General features: G+C 37.4%; 2 protein-coding genes across 5 annotated transcripts in view; one reads left to right on the forward strand and one right to left on the reverse strand.

Moving 5' to 3' along the window:
• necab3 (N-terminal EF-hand calcium binding protein 3) overlaps positions 1-12,375 on the forward strand; it is a 57,117-nt gene extending 44,742 nt beyond the window's left edge. Inside the window, exons 10-13 of the mRNA XM_062037791.1 lie at positions 676-788; positions 1,476-1,553; positions 4,942-5,033; positions 8,254-12,375. Coding sequence (XP_061893775.1) covers positions 676-788; positions 1,476-1,553; positions 4,942-5,033; positions 8,254-8,282 — 312 coding nt within the window. The 3' untranslated portion in view covers positions 8,283-12,375. The remainder of the gene's footprint in view (positions 1-675; positions 789-1,475; positions 1,554-4,941; positions 5,034-8,253) is intronic.
• The window catches only part of cbfa2t2 (CBFA2/RUNX1 partner transcriptional co-repressor 2), a 172,895-nt gene continuing 164,153 nt past the window's right edge, over positions 11,259-20,000 (reverse strand). For 3 of the 4 annotated variants that reach the window (XM_062037786.1, XM_062037789.1, XM_062037787.1), the window contains 3 exons: positions 17,742-17,810; positions 17,476-17,666; positions 11,259-11,680 (listed from right to left, as the gene is read on the reverse strand). In XM_062037786.1, coding sequence (XP_061893770.1) covers positions 11,375-11,680; positions 17,476-17,666; positions 17,742-17,810 — 566 coding nt within the window. In that variant the 3' untranslated portion in view covers positions 11,259-11,374. The remainder of the gene's footprint in view (positions 11,681-17,475; positions 17,667-17,741; positions 17,811-20,000) is intronic. The other variant, XM_062037788.1, reaches the window with a different exon arrangement.

Below are 20,000 nucleotides of genomic sequence, written 5' to 3' on the forward strand. Positions count from 1 at the left end.
ATATATATATATATATATTTATTTTTATTTTATTTTATTTTTTAAATGTATTTCCAACTTTTTTATAACAATATTGTCATATATCATATTGTTTTAAGACGTTTTTAGAACAAAATACAACAAAACACTTTTTGCATAAGACAACACCCTTTTATCAGAATGTCCGGACTATTTCTCATGATTTGACTCATTTGAGCTTGTCACTCATTTATCAGCTTCCCAAAATCTACTGTAAAAATGTTTATACTGTATATTGTTTGTCACTTTAAACAAATATACTAAAAATAGAAAGTTTTTCACAAAAGAACCATTAACTGCTTTTTAGCAATTCGAGATTTTTCTTTCATGTTGCCGTTTTAAGTACATTTAAAGTGCATTTCGAATCAATTAAGAGGCTGCAGTCTGCTGGAGAGGCAGAATTTAGAAAACAGGTACAGAAAACACCATCGTCAGTGGTAACCATGGCGACACTTGCATTCAAGTAATCAAAAGGAAAATGCAGAAGTTTTTTTGTGTGTATTTTCATGCTGACAGTCAGCTTAAAAAAATGTTCTGAATGTTGCAGCGTGACTCAATTTGCCTCAGCTTGAATGTGCTGGAAAAGTAGCACAACAAGTTGTAAGTTCAAGGCCATAAAGTTATTTCAAAAGTGTTTTCTCTTCCTGCTGACTACAGAACATCCTCCTGGTGCAGAGGAAGATGGCTGTGAGTGACGACGACTTGGACCACTTTAGGAAAGTTCTCAAGAGCTACGTCGATGCAACGTCGGCCCACTCGGACAACCTGCAGTCAGTGTCTTGCTTGTTCTGTTTTTTTAAACTAGTACAAATACATTGTATGGCCGGTTGTGTTGCTGTGGTGCGGTTCGGTTCACTTGAGCTCAAATGTGAACGCCAAGTCAAAATGACAGTAAAAAAACATGCAGAAATGACAAACGTGTAAGAGAAAATGGGTTGGAAATGTTGTTTCTACTCTGCTTTCCCCTGCCGTGTGTGTGTGTGTGTGTGTGTGTGTGTGTGTGTGTGTGTGTGTGTGTGTGTGTGTGTGTGTGTGTGTGTGTGTGTGTGTGTGTGTGTGTGTGTGTGTGTGTGTGTGTGTGTGTGTGTGTGTGTGTGTGTGTGTGTGTGTGTGTGTGTGTGTGTGTGGCATTCTTTGAAAGTATATTTTAGAAGCTTTTTGTGACATCCAAGCAGGTGTGTCCTCTGCAGTGGACATTTATTTTGTCAGACCTACACATTTTACAACAAAATAGCTCTGTAATGGAAAATACGAATGTCCACTGCAGAGGACGCTGACTCTCAGGAGGATAGATAGCAGGATATTAAACGATATCATCCTTTTAAAAAGAAATAAATAAAAAATTCAGTGTGAATGCTGGCTTATCGCACCAAAGTGCTCCACAAGCATCATTTGTAATTACTTTTTCAAGTGTGACCACGGCCTAAAATCCCGTTTCTCTTCTTTCTTGCTGTCAGCATCTCCGTTCAGAAGCTGCCGAAAAAGTCCTCTTACGTGGTTTACGAGTTCTGGCCAGACCGTGTCTCCTGGATGAGGTCAGCGCTGAAACTCATTGGACACTCGTAAATACTAAAACCCTCAAATCCAAATGCCACTTAAAGGGGAACTGCACTTTTTTTTTTTTTTAATTTTGCCTATTGTTCACAATCATTATGAGAGACAAGAACACAAGTCTTTTTTCTTTTTTTTTTAGGATTTTAAAGAGGATAAAAAGGATTTTAAAGAGGATAAAAACTCTTGGAAAAACTCTCCATCAACGTTTTGTATACACACTGCAAATCTATATATAATGTAGTAACAGACACGTTTATAACAATATGTAATATGTACAATATTTACTGTATTTGGTCATTTTAATTAGAGATGTCTGATAATGGCTTTTTTGCCGATATCCGATATTCCGATATTGTCCAACTCTTAATTACCGATTCCGATATCAACCGATACCGATATATACAGTCGTGGAATTAACACATTATTATGCCTAATTTTGTTGTGATGCCCCGCTGGATGCATTAAACAATGTAACAAGGTTTTCCAAAATAAATCAACTCAAGTTATGGAAAAAAGTGCCAACATGGCACTGCCATATTTATCATTGAAGTCACAAAGTGCATTATTTTTTTTAACATGCCTCAAAACAGCAGCTTGGAATTTGGGACATGCTCTCCCTGAGAGAGCATGAGGAGGTTGAGGTGGGCGGGGTTGGGGGGGCGGGGGGGGGGGGGCAGGGATAGGGGGCAGCGTGGGGTGTATATTGTAGCGTCCCGAAAGTGTTAGTGCTGCAAGGGGTTCTGGGTATTTGTTCTGTTGTGTTTATTTTTAAAAAAAGTGCAGTTCCCCTTTAACTGACTTGCAAAAAAAACCTAAACTTTTTTCTTCTTGTCTCTCACAATGATTGTGAACAATAGGCAAAATAAAATAAAAAAGTGCAGTTCCCCTTTAACTGACTTGCAAAAAAACAAAAACTTTTGTCTTCTTGTCTCTCACAATGATTGTGAACAATAGGCAAAATAAAAAAAATAAAAAAGTGCAGTTCCCCTTTAACTGACTTGCAAAAAAAACCAAAACTTTTTTCTTCTTGTCTCTCACAATGATTGTGAACAATAGGCAAAATAAAAAAATAAAAAAGTGCAGTTCCCCTTTAACTGACTTGCAAAAAAAAAAAAAACTTTTTTCTTCTTGTCTCTCACAATGATTGTGAACAATAGGCAAAATAAAAAAATTAAAAAAAGTGTAGTTCCCCTTTAACTGACTTGCAAAAAAAAAAAAAACTTTTTTCTTCTTGTCTCTCACAATGATTGTGAACAATAAGCAAAATAAAAAAATAAAAAAGTGCAGTTCCCCTTTAACTGACTTGCAAAAAAAACAAAAACTTTTTTCTTCTTGTCTCTCACAATGATTGTGAACAATAGGCAAAATAAAATAAAAAAAGTGCAGTTCCCCTTTAACTGACTTGCAAAAAAAACAAAAACTTTTTTCTTCTTGTCTCTCACAATGATTGTGAACAATAGGCACAAAAAAAAAAAAGTGCAGTTCCCCTTTAACTGACTTGCAAAAAAACCAAAACTTTTTTCTTCTTGTCTCTCACAATGATTGTGAACAATAGGCAAAATAAAAAAAAGTGCAGTTCCCCTTTAACTGACTTGCAAAAAAAACAAAACTTTTTTCTTCTTGTCTCTCACAATGATTGTGAACAATAGGCAAAATAAAAAAAAGTGCAGTTCCCCTTTAACTGACTTGCAAAAAAAAACAAAACTTTTTTCTTCTTGTCTCTCACAATGATTGTGAACAATAGGCAAAATAAAATAAAAAAGTGCAGTTCCCCTTTAACTGACTTGCAAAAAAACAAAAACTTTTGTCTTCTTGTCTCTCACAATGATTGTGAACAATAGGCAAAATAAAAAAAAGTGCAGTTCCCCTTTAACTGACTTGCAAAAAAAAACAAAACTTTTTTCTTCTTGTCTCTCACAATGATTGTGAACAATAGGCAAAATAAAAAAATAAAAAAGTGCAGTTCCCCTTTAACTGACTTGCAAAAAAAAACAAAACTTTTTTCTTCTTGTCTCTCACAATGATTGTGAACAATAGGCAAATTAAAAAAAAGTGCAGTTCCCCTTTAACTGACTTGCAAAAAAAAAAAAAACTTTTTTCTTCTTGTCTCTCACAATGATTGTGAACAATAGGCAAAATAAAAAAATAAAAAAGTGCAGTTCCCCTTTATCTGACTTGCAAAAAAAAAAAAAACTGTTTTCTTCTTGTCTCTCACAATGATTGTGAACAATAAGCAAAATAAAAAAATAAAAAAGTGCAGTTCCCCTTTAACTGACTTGCAAAAAAAAAAAAAATTTTTTTTTCTTGTCTCTTACAATGATTGTGAACAATAGGCAAAATAAAATTTAAAAAAAGTGCAGTTCCCCTTTAACTGACTTGCAAAAAAACCAAAACTTTTTTCTTCTTGTCTCTCACAATGATTGTGAACAATAGGCAAAATAAAAAAAAGTGCAGTTCCCCTTTAACTGACTTGCAAAAAAAACAAAACTTTTTTCTTCTTGTCTCTCACAATGATTGTGAACAATAGGCAAAATAAAAAAAAGTGCAGTTCCCCTTTAACTGACTTGCAAAAAAAAACAAAACTTTTTTCTTCTTGTCTCTCACAATGATTGTGAACAATAGGCAAAATAAAATAAAAAAGTGCAGTTCCCCTTTAACTGACTTGCAAAAAAACAAAAACTTTTGTCTTCTTGTCTCTCACAATGATTGTGAACAATAGGCAAAATAAAAAAAAGTGCAGTTCCCCTTTAACTGACTTGCAAAAAAAAACAAAACTTTTTTCTTCTTGTCTCTCACAATGATTGTGAACAATAGGCAAAATAAAAAAATAAAAAAGTGCAGTTCCCCTTTAACTGACTTGCAAAAAAAAACAAAACTTTTTTCTTCTTGTCTCTCACAATGATTGTGAACAATAGGCAAATTAAAAAAAAGTGCAGTTCCCCTTTAACTGACTTGCAAAAAAAAAAAAAACTTTTTTCTTCTTGTCTCTCACAATGATTGTGAACAATAGGCAAAATAAAAAAAATAAAAAAGTGCAGTTCCCCTTTATCTGACTTGCAAAAAAAAAAAAAAACTGTTTTCTTCTTGTCTCTCACAATGATTGTGAACAATAAGCAAAATAAAAAAATAAAAAAGTGCAGTTCCCCTTTAACTGACTTGCAAAAAAAAAAAAAAATTTTTTTTTCTTGTCTCTTACAATGATTGTGAACAATAGGCAAAATAAAATTTAAAAAAAGTGCAGTTCCCCTTTAACTGACTTGCAAAAAAAAAAAAAACTTTTTTCTTCTTGTCTCTCACAATGATTGTGAACAATAGGCAAAATAAAAAAGTGCAGTTCCCCTTTAACTGACTTTTGTTGGCAATTCCCAGCTACCTGCAGTCCAACGACAGCAAAGACTTCAAGCGCTGCATAATCGACATGCTGGAGGATGCTGAGGTGGTAACTACTATGTATCTACCAGGTGTGTATGTGGACAGATGCACTCATTGGCCACGACATTAGGTACACATGCACAAGCTACACGACCGGTTCGAACCTCGGCGATGTGACACTGACTATACTTGTTGTCCTTCTCTCCTCCCGTATAAAGTCAAAATAGGACACAAAACATCACTGTAGCAATATAGCAACAAGAGTTTTTGTTTGCATTTTACTGTAAAAAATAGTGAACATAATATTATGATATTAACCCAAAGATAGTATTTTTTTAAGCAATGACCCGGTCATGGGATCGGATCGTGGGCTGATATTTGCCTTTTTTAACTGATCGACAATCGGCTGATGAGCCGCCGAGCGCAGACTTTAACAGCTAAAATATGTCCCGGTGTTTACATGGCTAAAGACTGTACTCGCGTCAAAGAGTCCTTTAAAAGGAATGCATGCTAACGGAGACACAATTACATTTCATATGTGCACAGCTCTGGTAATGGGTACATTCGCACCCACCTGCACAAATGTACTTCAAAATGTAACAATCGAAATAAATATGACTTTTTTGGGGGGGCTTTTTTATATAATATGCATTAGTTTGATCATTTAAAATCGACGATAATAAAAAGGACATGCTTGGAAATAGCATAAAAATGCCCCAAAAACTTGGAAAAACGCGATTCATAGCGTTACTTTTTGGTGTAACCATCATGAGCGTTCTGTTCCGGTATATTTCTTTTATATTTTGATAAATCATCATAAATTGATTTCAGTTTGCTTTTGACATCTTATTTAGAATTGTAGTTGAAACTTTTACAACCTTGTGTTGCGCTCATGATGGTGTAACCAAACTAGATTATTTTGAATATTTAATCCCTCTTTTACATTTAGTATATTTAAATATACTGTGTTTTATGCTTTTTTTCTTTTTGGAACATGTACTTTACATATAATACAATAAAGTCCCATATAAAATGATGTTTCTAGCAATAATTGAATTTTGCCTTTGAAAGTAACACTCCAATGTCCTTTAGTGGAGCTGTACACATATTCCGACCTTGTTACACACACGCAGGAGTTCCAGATGTGTGTCTTGCCAAAACACCGGCTGGAACTGGGGATCAAGCTGCAACAAATGTGTTGTCTATCCACAGTGCGAAACGGCTTCTAAGATACTTATCCTCACCAACATGGCGAACACTGCAAAAACTGAAATCTAAGTAAGATTAAATATCTCAAATAAGGGTGATTTTTCCTTATTTTCTGTCTGATAAGATAATTCTTCTCACTAAGCAGATTTTATGTTAAGAGTGTTTTACTTGTTTTAAGTGTTTTGGTCCTAAATGATCTCAGTAAGATATCACAGCTTGTTGCTGAGATTTGATGACCTATATTGAGTAAAACATGCTTGAAACTAGAATATCAACTGTTGCAAAGCTGTGTCATCAACACTCACAAGTATAAAACTACTTTTTTAAAGTAATAATTTCTTACTTCAAGCGTGAAAAAAAAAATCATGACTTTGACACGAATGTGTCCCATAATTAAAACAGATGACAACCAAATGGACTTTGCTGGGCCGGGCTGTATATATGCGCACTAATTGACTGAAAGAGCACGCACTTGGCGCGATGATGTCATGTTATCCATGGAAAAATGCATTTTTAGACAATATGATTTGCCTGAGCGGCTAGGAGACCCCGAGAGTAACAAGCGGTTGCCTTGTTGCCTTTCTATTAAGAAAAATGAACTAGTTTTTAGTATAAGTTTGCTGGTTTCAAGAAATGAAAGAACTTATATAGTATAAGTTTCAAGAAATGTAATGCCGAGCGCATATCATTATGTCAAGATAATGGCACTAGCATTTACTTAATTTAAGAATATTTTTCAACATATTGAGCAAAAAGGTCTCTTTTTTTTCTACCAAGAAAAGTGCACTTGTTATTAGTGAGAATATACTTATTTTAAGGTATTTCTGGGTTCATTGAGGTTAGCTAATTTTACTTGGAAAGTCTTGACAAGCCGAATTTTCTTGTTCTATTGGCAGATAATTTTGCTTAATTCAAATAAAATACCCCTCATTTTTGTAATTTTTTTTCTTGTTTTTGAACACTGACTTTTTGCAGACTTGTGAGTGTTGATGACACAGCTTTGCATCAGTTGGTATTCTAGTTTCAGGCATGTTTTACTCAATATAGGTCATCAAATCTCAGCGACAAGCTGTAATATCCTACTGAGATCATTTAGGATCAAAACCCTTAAAACAAGTAAAACACTCTAACATAAAATCTGCTTAGTGAGAAGAATTATCTTATCAGAGAGAAAATAAGCAAATATCACCCTTATTTGAGATATTTCATCTTACTTAGATTGCAGTTTTTGCAGTGTAGAAAACACTTTCAGCTTTATAATCTATTGTCAAAGTATCACATTGGGATCGGAAGCCAAATATGTTCATTTTTTCCCTCGAAAAAAGTCAGGGAAAAAAAACCAGTTGTCTTATATTAAGAAATGTGTACATACATACAAACTAGCAGGCGACTTCCGCCTCGGCGAGGAGTGAAAGCTTTTCTTCCGGTCACTCACTCACTCACTCACTCACACACACACACACCAGCCTTGGTACTATGAATCACCATGGAAACTGCAGGTGGAAAAAAATGTTGTGTTTCTTTACACCACTGGGACAAGAAGTGTTCATGCGTGCTAATGGCGGGTGTGGAGACATTCTCAGAGAGAAAAGTAATACTCCTGCTGCTGAGAATGTCAAATAAATGTAAAAAAGTGTGTCGGTGCGTACGTTTAAAGGCAGAAGTTTAGTCATTTCACCTTAAATCACAATTTTCTCGTGACCCATAATTATACACATTATTATACCAAATAATATATATATATATCATTACCACAGGAGGCTGCTATATACTGTATATCGCGTTATAGATTTTAGGCCATATCACCCATCCCTACCTTTGGGTCAGATAACCAAGAACGAACGCTGAGAAAATAGTGATATAATAATAATTATTATTAACTTGCATACTTTTACGGACGGTATTTGCTGATATTATTCTTGCCTGGTGGCTTCTCTGCGATTGTCAACGAAGGCCAGGCTGCGCTGGTCTGGGTGAAATCATATCAAAATAAGTGTGATGCAGCATCACACTCGGAGACCTTTACCAACAATTCATCAACTACATCAAAACACACACACTGATGTACACTAATGTGCAGTATGTGTGTTTTCCCTGCAGCTTCCTGGTGGATTATGCCTAACAATTGAACGGGGGGAGCGTCACAGCCACTGCCTACGCTGTCACACCGACGCTGGCAGTTCACCCACCTGCATGGACGTACACACACACACACACACACACACACACACACACACACACGGGGGGGGGGGGGGGTTCAAAAGTGTTTGAAGGCTGTGTCGCCGTCTTGCCTGCTCCAGCAGCTCGTTGTTTTCAGCTGCTCATTACTGCGCTATTACATGGTACACAATGTGGGTGTTTGTGTGTATTGTTGTGTTTTGTCAAGCCTTCGAACAAGCAAGCATGATAATGATGATAAAAAGTTGTTTTATACATACCGTGTTTTTCGGAGTATAAGTCGCTCCGGAGTATAAGTCGCACCGGCCGAAAATGCATAATAAAGAAGGGAAAAAACATGTATAAGTCGCACTGGGGTATAAGTCGCATTTTTTTGGGGAGATTTATTTGATAAAACCCAACACAGGGACGGCGTGGCGAAGTTGGTAGAGTGGCCGTGTCAGCAATCGGAGTGTTGCTGGTTACTGGGGTTCAATCCCCACCTTCAATATTCCTAGTCACGTCCGTTGTGTCCTTGGGCAAGACACTTCAACCTTGCTCCTGATGGCTGCTGGTAGCGCCTTGCATGGCAGCTCCCTCCATCAGTGTGTGAATGGGTGAATGTGGAAATACTGTCAAAGCGCTTTGAGTACCTTAAAGGTAGAAAAGCGCTATACAAGTATAACCCATTTATCATTTATTTATTTATAACACCAAGAATAGACATTTGAAAGGCAATTTAAAATAAATAAAGAGTAGTGAACAACAGGCTGAATAATTTTAGACTACTGTCTAATTTTTTTAGACAGTAGTTTTGTAAGTTACCAATCAGTCCTATCGCCTCCAAAGAAGTTGCACACTATTTTCCAACAACAACAACAACAAACCAATCATCTCTATTTGGAGCATCTCAGATATACATAAATGAATGCTGAGCCTAGCTTTACTTTAAAATACTAATACAAAAATTAACTGCATCAAATCACTACACATGATTCTCTAACAATTTTTAGATAAACATTTTAGGACTAAAACATATATCCACCAAGCAAGACGTCAATCAGTCTTTACTGAACTGCAATTGCAAGGCCAAATTCATGAATGGTTGCGTAATGCTGCCATCTAGTGTTCACTATGTGACCTGCACCTAAGGGAACATGCATGTGTGGTACAGGAGACTGAACTCTCGTTTATCACCGGTTAAAGCCTTCCGGTCCCTAAGCAAATATCCGCGAATTTCAAATTATAAACCGAATGTTTTTTTGTTTTTTTATAGCTACAGCAAAAAAAAACCCCGTGTATGACCTTCTAAATACGCATCATAACATTAGTACAGCCTCGTAGACATGAAATAACACACACAAGTCACTTTCACACACATTTAATCCAATAAGAGTCAGGCGGCCAATCAGTGGCCACGATACTTAATGGCATGCTCTGATTGGCCAATACGACTGTCGTAATAATAATTGTAGTTCATAATGAACTACAATTATTATTACGACAGTGTTGGAACATTTTAATTTCCGTCCAGTTTTTTCTTCTTCTGCTCCCTCGCTGCTGTGAGTGCATAAAACTTTGTGGCGTCACACTGCCCCCCTGCGGTTATTTTTGTGTACTACGCCTCCCCGAAACAACAACTTTCACTTTTTCCCCCCCAGCCAGTTTAGTTCATAGTTTTGGATGATTACAGTTGTAATTAATGTAATGAATGTACGTAATGAACGTACCATTATCCATTATTGTAAGGGAATTAATGTAATTAATATAATGAATGTACGTAATGAACGTACCATTATCCATAAGGGAATTAATGTAATTAATATAATGAATGTACGTAATGAACGTACGCAATGAACGTAATGAATTAATGTAAGGGAATCCAAAGACAAAAACAAAGCAGAATTGATGGCGGTAACTCTTATTATTTTTATTTCGTACTTTTACGTCAAGATAACTTCCTGTCATGTGACTCGTACCAAAAAAGGACAAACGGGGTTAAAACAAAAAAAATAGACTCTTTCTTACAACAAAAGACACGCAATGTGTGTGTAGCTTTTTTTAATAAAAGATAATTTAAGCTGTATGGAAAAAACAAAATCTCCTGAGGTTTCTCCACCTTATGATGATGTCCATTCCAAGTGCTAAACTGAAACCAAAATGAAATTAAAACATGTTTGTTCCACCATAGCAGGAGAGTTTGGTTGAAGGATCCCAAAAGCAGAAATGCATATAGTTAGGGACCACCTTAATGTATCCCACCCAGGCATTTTCTGGCAAAAAAAATTGGTGCTTTGTTTTCTTTTATTAGTCTTTATTGATTAAACAAAAAAAGTTGACATAAAGTAGAATTTTTTTATTTTTACTGATGTATTCCATAACTGATTGTTTCTCCAAAAAGGGTCGTGCAGTTTGATCTTCATACAGTAGGGAAGGGATTCATATAACCCTATTCCTAGGTGGGGGGGGGGGGGGCACATTTTGCAATGCGGTCTGCTGAAAATGATGGAAAGTGGCACTGTGGTCAAAGCTGGAATTGCCAGAAAACCCTGTTTTGTTTTGGATATTTAACACTATTGCCATCTGGTGGCTAAAGTGGGTAGTTCCACCCTCGCTTCGTCACGTTTCATGTGTCAGGTAGACTGGACGAACGGGGCCATTTGAATCCCCTTCCTGCTGTAAATAAAACAAAACACAAAAATGTTGTGGAAAAGTGTTTTTTTTTTTTGTGGAACTTTGGTGAGGTGATACCTGAACGCTTTGTGTTCGTATTGCCTTGCGAAAACACATTTCCAGACGTTGTTTGACACAATCGCACACAATTTGGCGAAACGACGAGGTTCGGAATCTGCGGAACAGGAAGTCGCTTTAGGGCTGCTTTTATTACGCACAATGTCATCATCATCATCTACATTTATACACAAAAGAAAGGAAAAGCTGCTGCTGTACATATTTTTAATCTCTGTAATCTGAGACGGGTCGTCAGCTGCTGGTCCTCTTTCTGCGCCCAGGGCGTGTTGTCCTGACGTGACCCACAAATAGTTCGGCGAGGAGGCAAAACTCCTCAGTGTCCGTTGGTCTCGGGCGCCGAGGCCGGGGTGGAAGGGGTGGACGAGCGGGACGCCGCCTTCTCCGCGCCGGGACTGGACACCGAGGGCGCGCTGTCGGGGGCTTTGATCCCGGCCAAGCCCGCGGGGGACGCCCGGGCGGCGGGGATGGCGGAAACGGGTTTGGGCTGCGCCTGAAGTCCCGGGCTGCAGATGAGGTGGTGCCTCTCCCAGTCTTTGTGCTGGCAGAAGGAGCCGCAGTAGCGCGCCGCGTTGCAGCCGCTGCACGTCTCGCTGGCTTTGCGGCCGCAATTCCAACAACACTGAGGGGGGAGAAGGAGGTTTAAGGCGTGTAATACTCTGCTGCCGCCAGCAGAGGCGCTGTTATTACAGTCCCAACTCCATTCAGGCAGCTTTGTTTTATTCAAAAGGAGTTCAGAACATCCATAGAAGAAAAAAAAATACAGATTTTAATGCAGGGGTGTCAAACTCATTTTAGATTGGGGGCCACATGGAGAAAAATCTACTCCCAAGTGGGCCGGACTGGTAAAATCACGGCACGATAACTTAAAAATAAAGACAACTTTAGATTGTTTTCTTTGTTTAAAAATAGAACTAGCACATTCTGAAATTGTACAGATCATAATGTTGTTGCTCTTCTTTTTACACTTACATGTTGCGGTTAATAGTATTCTACCTTTTATTTGTCGTTATTTATACTTTCTGAATAAATTATGTGATAATGTTTATCAGTCAACTCATTGGTGTTCATTTTCAATCTATCAAGGTAAAAAAATGCTATCAGCATCAAATTACAAGATGTTATTTAGGTAGTATGTAGGGCTGCAACTGACAACTCATTTGATAATCGATTAATATGCCGATTATTCGATTAATTGATTAATAATCGGATAAAAGAGACAAACTACATTTCTATCCTTTCCAGTATTTTATTGGAAAAAAACCCAGCATACTGGCGCCATACTTATTTTGATTATTGTTTGTCAACTGTTTGCAATTGTTGCAGTTTATAAAAAATAAAATAAAAAATAAAAAACAATAAAATAAATAAATAAAATAAAATAAAAAAATAAAATAAAATAAAATAATACAAAAAATAAAATAAAAGTAGCCTCTGCGCATGCGCATAGCATAGATCCAACGAATCAATGACTAAATTAATCGCCAACTATTTTTATAATCGATTTTAATCGATTTCATCGCTAAGTTGTTGCAGCCCTAATAGTATGATCATTTTCCTTGACTGGTGCACTTATGTCATGCGGTTATTTTTAATTTTTTTACATATGCAGCATCATCTACAAAGATACAAATTGCTATTGCGACATCTAGTGGACACATTTAGAATAGCGGTTTCTTTCATTCAAAAATTTCGGCCGATTTTTGTAAAGTTAAAGTACCAATGATAGTCACACACACACTAGGTGTGGCGAAACTATTCTCTGCATTTGACCCATCACCCTTGATCACCCCCTGGGAGGTGAGGGGAGCAGTGAGCAGCAGCAGTGGCCGCGCCCGGGAATAATTTTTTTGGTGATTTAACCCCCAATTCCAACCCTTGATGCTGAGTGCCAAGCAGGGAGGTAATGGGTCCCATTTTCATAGTCTTTGGTATGACTCGGCCGGGGTTTGAACTCACGACCTACCGCTCTCAGGGCGGACACTCTAACCACTAGGCCACTGAGCAGGTTGTAGTAGGTATACTTAGCAAACTCATCCCGCGGGCCGGATAAAACCTGTTTACGGGCCTGATCAAGCCCACAGGCCGTAACGTTTGACACCCGTGCTTTAATGTATTTAAAAATCACTGAGGAAAATAACAATTCTTCTTCACAAATATACTTAAAAAATATATAAGAAAATAATAATATACATTTTTTTAACAACCACATTTCTCCACACTTGTGTACACATTAAGGCTGGAAGATTATGGCAAAATGACTAATCACAATTATAATCATTGATATTTAAAACATGATTATTTATTGATGTGAAGACATGAGTATCCATTGCACCTGTCACGGATGGTGTTCTTGTCCTATGCTTTTATTTTGGTGGCTCTGCCGGTTTTGTCGGCGTTTCCCCGTGGCTGCTTCACTTCTGTTGCAGAGCATTTCCTCTCACCTGCTCTCAGTTAGCAATTAGTTCTATTCAAAAAGTTGAGTGTGAGCCGCCGTTCTTTGTTGATGCTGTTATTCTCCATTCTCTGCTGGCCATAGACCATCCTTTTGCACGCCAAGTGCCGCATTTCCTGTAAGTCTTTTGCATTTTGTATTGTTTTCATCACAGCCTGGCTGTTTGGTCCCCGTTGCTCTCGCTTTCTGCTCCTTTTATTCATACATTCCCCTTTGTTACCTCACGCTGCAACCTCGTTCATCTGCGTCTCTAAAATCACGACAACGTCTCCCACGACGGGACCGTTTATCATCGCTAAACTTAAATACAACTAATTGCTGACAGGGGAAATGCACTGTGACAAAAGTGAAGCAGCCACAGGAAAACACCAACAAAGCCGGCAGAGCCACCAAAATAAAAGCATAGGACAGGAACTAACACGAAACGGTGTAACCAGCCGTGACGGTACCACCAAAACGCCACTTTAAATATAGTTTAAAAAACGGATATAAATGAGCAACAAATAAACCACAACAGGTAAAAGAATAATAATAATATTGAATCTAAATAACAGCAATATAAATACAAATAATACAATTCAGTTTTTCTTTTTCAATTGTTTGTAATTCCATTTTTTTACCTTTTACTTATTTTACCGCCATAGTGTGTGCTTTTTGTGTCAAATAAAATGCAAAAATCTTCACAATTATTGATGCAACCCATCTTTGGACAATTTTGACCAGTATTTTAGGTCAAGACATAATTGTGTTATTGAATCAAAAAGTGCATTATGCTTGTGTAAGGTACTTTTTTGAAGCCTTTTATTTTGTTAGCACTAGAGATGTCCGATAATGGCCCATATTCCGATATTGTCCAACTCTTAAATACCGATTCCGATATCAACCGATACCGATATATACAGTCGTGGAATTAACACATTATTATGCCTAATTTGGACAACCAGGTATGGTGAAGATAAGGTCCTTTTTAAAAAAAATAAGATAAATAAATTAAAAACATTTTCTTGGATAAAAAAGAAAGCAAAACAATATAAAAACAGTTACATAGAAACTAGTAATTAATGAAAATGAGTCAAATTAACTGTTAAAGGTTAATTTTGGTGGTAGCGGGGGGTGTATATTGTAGCGTCCCGGAAGAGTTAGTGCTGCAAGGGGTTCCGGGTATTTGTTCTGTTGTGTTACGGTGCGGATGTTCTCCCGAAATGTGTTTGTCATTCTTGTTTGGTGTGGGCTCACAGCGTGGCGCATATTTGTAACAGTGTTAAACTTGTTTATACGGACACCCTCAGTGTGACCTGTATGGCTGTTGATTAAGTATGCCTTGCATTCACTTATGTGTGTGTAAAAGCCGCATATATTATGTGACTGGGCCGGCACGCTGTTTGTATGGAGGAAAAGCGGACTGGACAGGTTGTAGAGGGCGCTAAAGGCAGTGCCTTTAAGGCACGCCCCCAATAATGTTGTCCGGGTGGAAATCGGGAGAATGGTTGCCCCGGGAGATTTTCGGGAGGGGCACTGAAATTCGGGAGTCTCCCGGGAAAATCGGGAGGTTGAAACGGATACCGATAATTTCCGATATTACATTTTAAAGCATTTATCGGCCGATAATATTGTCAGGCCGATATTATCGGACATCTCTAGTTAGCACCGTCAGACCGGATGTGGCGCACCCAGGGCTATTATTTTGAAGGGGGGGAAGTGCGCTGTGTTCTCATCTTGACGAGTAAAGAAAGGACTTGAGGCTGATAAAAAAATAATAAAAAAATAGAGCGACTGAAGTCGCGACTGCTGTTTGTACATTGATCTTACATGGATGATGTCGTTCACAACAACACAAGTAGATGAGATGTGTGGTGGGTTGTTCTTGCCAGCTTTAGTCGTAGTTTAGCTGCTGTTACAAGTGACATTGTTTAGTTTAGGAAGTGTTCCAGGGATGAATGAGCGTTATTTTCCCCAAACAAATGTTTCTTCTCCTTACTATGACAACATTCCACTTGTATTTTGGTCATTCTCCCTGATGTTGTTTTGCGTTTATCAGCTAATTCCGTTTTATTGGCCAATTATGTGACTGTGTTTGTGGTCACGTACACGTGGAAATCCTACGCCTGAATTTTTTTGGCGGAGTTTAGTGAATATTGGTCAGGCCCTGTGTCAAATAAAAAGTAGTAACCATGGTGAGATCCCAAACTTGTACGAGACATGGCTCTTTTTTTTTTTTTTACTCATTCCAGGGGTCGGCGACCCAAAACGTTGGACCAAAAATACAAAAAACTCATCTGTCTGGAGCCGCAAAAAATGAAAAGTCTTATATAAGTGATATATATATGTATATATATATATATATATATATATATATATATATATATATATATATGTATATAATGAAGACAACACATGATGTAAGTGTCTATATTAGCTCTAATAGCCTACTATCAAAATGACTATGTGTCGCAGACTGACACAAATCCTTGTTGACAGAAATGTTGAAATGTAATATTCACTCTACACATTTTTACCACATTAGAAAAAATTAGTAAATCAGAGGCTACTCAGAAGGTGAGATAACTCCTGGAAATGACTGGCTTTTAATGGCCAAAGGTATAAATGTGTGTGTCCAAGTTAAAGGAAATGGCAGGATGTCTTCTTCTAATAGATTTAATACAGCTAGGTAATGTTTGCTGTGGTCTGGAACAACATCTGAAATGCAGCCAATAATACATACAGATAATGTGTCATGAGACATGCAAAACTACATTATATACAAAGAGGATACAAGTAAAGGGTATTAAATGAGCTCAAATATACCTACAAACGAGGCATAATGATGCAATATGTACATACAGCTAGCCTAAATAGCATGTTAGCATTGATTAGCTTGCAGTCATGCACTGACCAAATATGCCTGATTAGCACTCCAACAAGTCAATAACATTTTGTGCATTCACGCACAGTATAAAACGTTTGGTGGACAAAATGAGACAAAGGAGTGAAAGATTTTGCATGTAAACAAACTGTTGCGTTTGTTTGTATTTTCCCACTCCATCTTTTTCCATTTTCAATCCTTTTTTAAGAATGCTCTAAGGAGCCACTAGGGTTGTTGACCGCCGACTCATTCGTTTCACCGTGCACGTTTATTGTTTTTTCCCCCAATTATTATATTTTCATGATCGTAAGAAGCCACTGTCAAAATCAAAACTGGATTAATGGTCCGGCTCTAGTACACATCAGCAATCAATCAATCAATCAATGTTTATTTATATAGCCCTAAATCACAAGTGTCTCAAAGGGCTGTACAAGCCACAACGACATCCTCGGTACAGAGCCCACATACGGGCAAGGAAAACTCACCCCAGTGGGACGTCAATGTGAATGACTATGAGAAACCTTGGAGAGGACCGCATATGTGGGTAACCCCCCCCCCCCCCCCTCTAGGGGAGACCGAAAGCAATGAGTGGGTCTGACATAATATTGTGAAAGTCCAACAACATTCTTAAAAAAGGATTGAAAATGGAAAAAGATGGAGTGGGAAAATACAAACAAACGCAACAGTTTGTTTACATGTCAAATCTTTCACTCCTTTGCCTCATTTTGTCCACCAAACGTTTTATACTGTGCGTGGATGCACAAAATGTTATTGACTTGTTGGAGTGCTAATCAGGCATATTTGGTCAGCGCATGACTGCATCAGCAGCCGAGAGAGGCTTTTGGAATCTGCAGCCTCTTTTCTGAAGTCACATCCCTAATAATCAGCACAATACTTATTATATCACGGCCAAATGAATAATATCATTAAATGGTAAATACTGAACATTTTGTTTGTTTTATATCATTTGTCAATAATGTTGGTCAAACATGTCATCGTTTTCTAAAATATAAAAACAAATGTTTTGTTCTTAGAAATAAGTTTGGAAAAACAAGTCTTTTAAGCTAAGCAACAATCGCCGACGTTTGCGTGTTCTCACCTCGCTGGAATCCTCCTGCTCGTTGATGACCAAGATGGCGTCCTCCTGAGCCTTCCTCTTGGCCTCGGCCAGCGTCTTCTCCATCTTGGCGCGCTCCGAGGAGATCATCTCGAAGGCCTTCTGCTCGGCCTCCGCCACCGCCTTCTGCACCTCGTCCATGGCCTGCCGCTTCACCTCGTTCACCGCCTCCTCTGCACGCGGACGCAGGCACGGGTCAGGGCAGGAAGTACGCGCCGACACTGCGGCTGTAAACGTGCGCTCCTTACCGGCTTTCTTCCAGATCTCGTCCGTGACGTACGCCGAGCCGGGTCGCGGGGCCAACTCGCGCTGGGACTCTGTAAGGAAAGCGGCGTTGGCGTGTGAGTCCTCATTCCACCATCCCTCAAAATAGCACAAGTGACTCTGAATTGTAAGCATTATTATTATTACTGCAAGATGCACATTTATTTGAATTATTACTTTGTGTGTTTTAATGTCATTATTTAACTCTAAAATAGTTGTAATGCACAGACTGTCTGCTGTTATTTGTTGTAGTATTCTACCAAAATCATTACATTTGTTTTACTTACCAGTAATGGATTATTTTATATTTAATAATTTAATAATAATGCCAAAAGTCCCAGAATGCATTGCAACCGCTGTTATGTTGATCCTATGTTGATTTGAAGTACTTTTATGAAACATAATTAACACTGGAAACAACCACTTATTCATGTTATTTGTAATGTAATGTGTCAAAACAAGCTCGCTTATTAAAGGTTACTAGCTTAGCCACTTGAAGGGGAACAAAATCTAAGCTGTTAGTGAGTTAGTATGCTATTTAGGTTTGTGCTAACTGTAAGGTAAAGCATGCTATCTATATTTGTGCTAACTGTAAGGTAAAGTGTTATCTAGGTTTCTGCTAACTAAGGTAACAATATGATGCTATTTAGGTTTGAGCTAATTGTAAGGTAAAATACTATGCTATTTAGGTTTGTGCTAACTGTAAGGCAACATGTTCTATTTAGGTTTGTGCTAACTGTAAGGTAAACTATTATTCTATTTAGGTTTGTGCTAACTGTAAGGTAAATGACTATGCTATTGAGGTTTGTGCTAACTAAGATAAGTTTGTGCTAACTGTAAGGCAACGTGTTCTATTTAGGTTTGTGCTAACTGTGAGGTAAAGTATGCTATCTCGGTTTGTGCTAACTGTAAGGTAAACTATTATTCTATTTAGGTTTGTGCTAACTGTAAGGTAAACGATTCTGCTATTTAGGTTTGTGCTAACTCTAATATAAAATACTATGCTATTTAGGTTTGTGCTAACTGTAAGATAAAGTATGCTTTGCTAAGTTTGTGCTAACTGTAAAGTATGCTATCGAGGTTTGTTCTAACTGTAAGGGAAATTATTATGTAGGTTTGTGCTAACTGTAAGGCAAAGTGTTCTATTTAGGTTCGTGCTAACTGTAAGGTAAAGTATGCTATCTTGGTTTGTGCTAACTGTAAGGTAAACGATTATTCTATTTAGGTTTGTGCTAACTGTAAGGTAAACGACTATGCTATTTAGGTTTGTGCTAACTGTAAGATAAAATACTATGCTATTTAGGTTTGTGCTAACTGTAAGATAAAGTATGCTTTGCTAAGTTTGTGCTAACTGTAAAGTATGCTATCAAGGTTTGTGCTAACTGTAAGGCAAAGTGTTCTATTTAGGTTTGTGCTAACTGTAAGGTAAAGTATGCTATCTCGGTTTGTGCTAACTGTAAGGTAAATGATTATTCTATTTAGGTTTGTGCTAACTGTAAGGTAAACGACTATGCTATTTAGGTTTGTGCTAACTAAGATAAAATACTATGCTATTTAAGTTTGTGCTAACTGTAAGATAAAATATGCTTTGCCAAGTTTGTGCTAACTGTAAAGTATGCTATTGAGGTTTGTTCTAACTGTAAGGGAACGTATGTTATCTAGGTTTGTGCTAACTGTAAGGTAAAATACTATGCTATCTAGGTTTGTTCTAACTGTAAGGTAAAATACCATGCTATTTTGGTTTGTGCTAACTGTAAGATGAAGTATGCTTTGCTAAGTTTGTGCTAACTGTAAGGTAAAGTATGTTATCTAGGTTTGTGCTAACTGTAAGGCAAAGTGTTCTATTTAGGTTTCTGCTAACTGTAAGGTAAAGCATGCTATGTAGGTTTGTGCTAACTGTAAAGTAAACGATTATGCTATTTAGGTTTGTGCTAACTGTAAGATGAAGTATGCTTCGCTAAGTTTGTGCTAACTGTAAAGTATGTTAGCTAGGTTTCTGCTAACTGTAAGGTAAACTGTTATGCTATTTAGGTTTGTGCTATCAATAAGGTAAAATACTATGCTATTTAGGTTTGTGCTAACTGTAAGATGAAGTATGCTTTGCTAAGTTTGTGCTAACTGTAATGTAAGGTGTGCTATTAGGTTTCTGCTAACTTGAAGGTAAATTGCTATGCTATCTACGTTTGTGCTAACTGTAATGTAAAGTATAATACCAGGTTTCTGCTAACTGTAAGGTAAATTTG

This window comes from Entelurus aequoreus, linkage group LG26 (assembly GCF_033978785.1).
Source record: "Entelurus aequoreus isolate RoL-2023_Sb linkage group LG26, RoL_Eaeq_v1.1, whole genome shotgun sequence".
NCBI classification, from domain to species: domain Eukaryota; kingdom Metazoa; phylum Chordata; class Actinopteri; order Syngnathiformes; family Syngnathidae; genus Entelurus; species Entelurus aequoreus.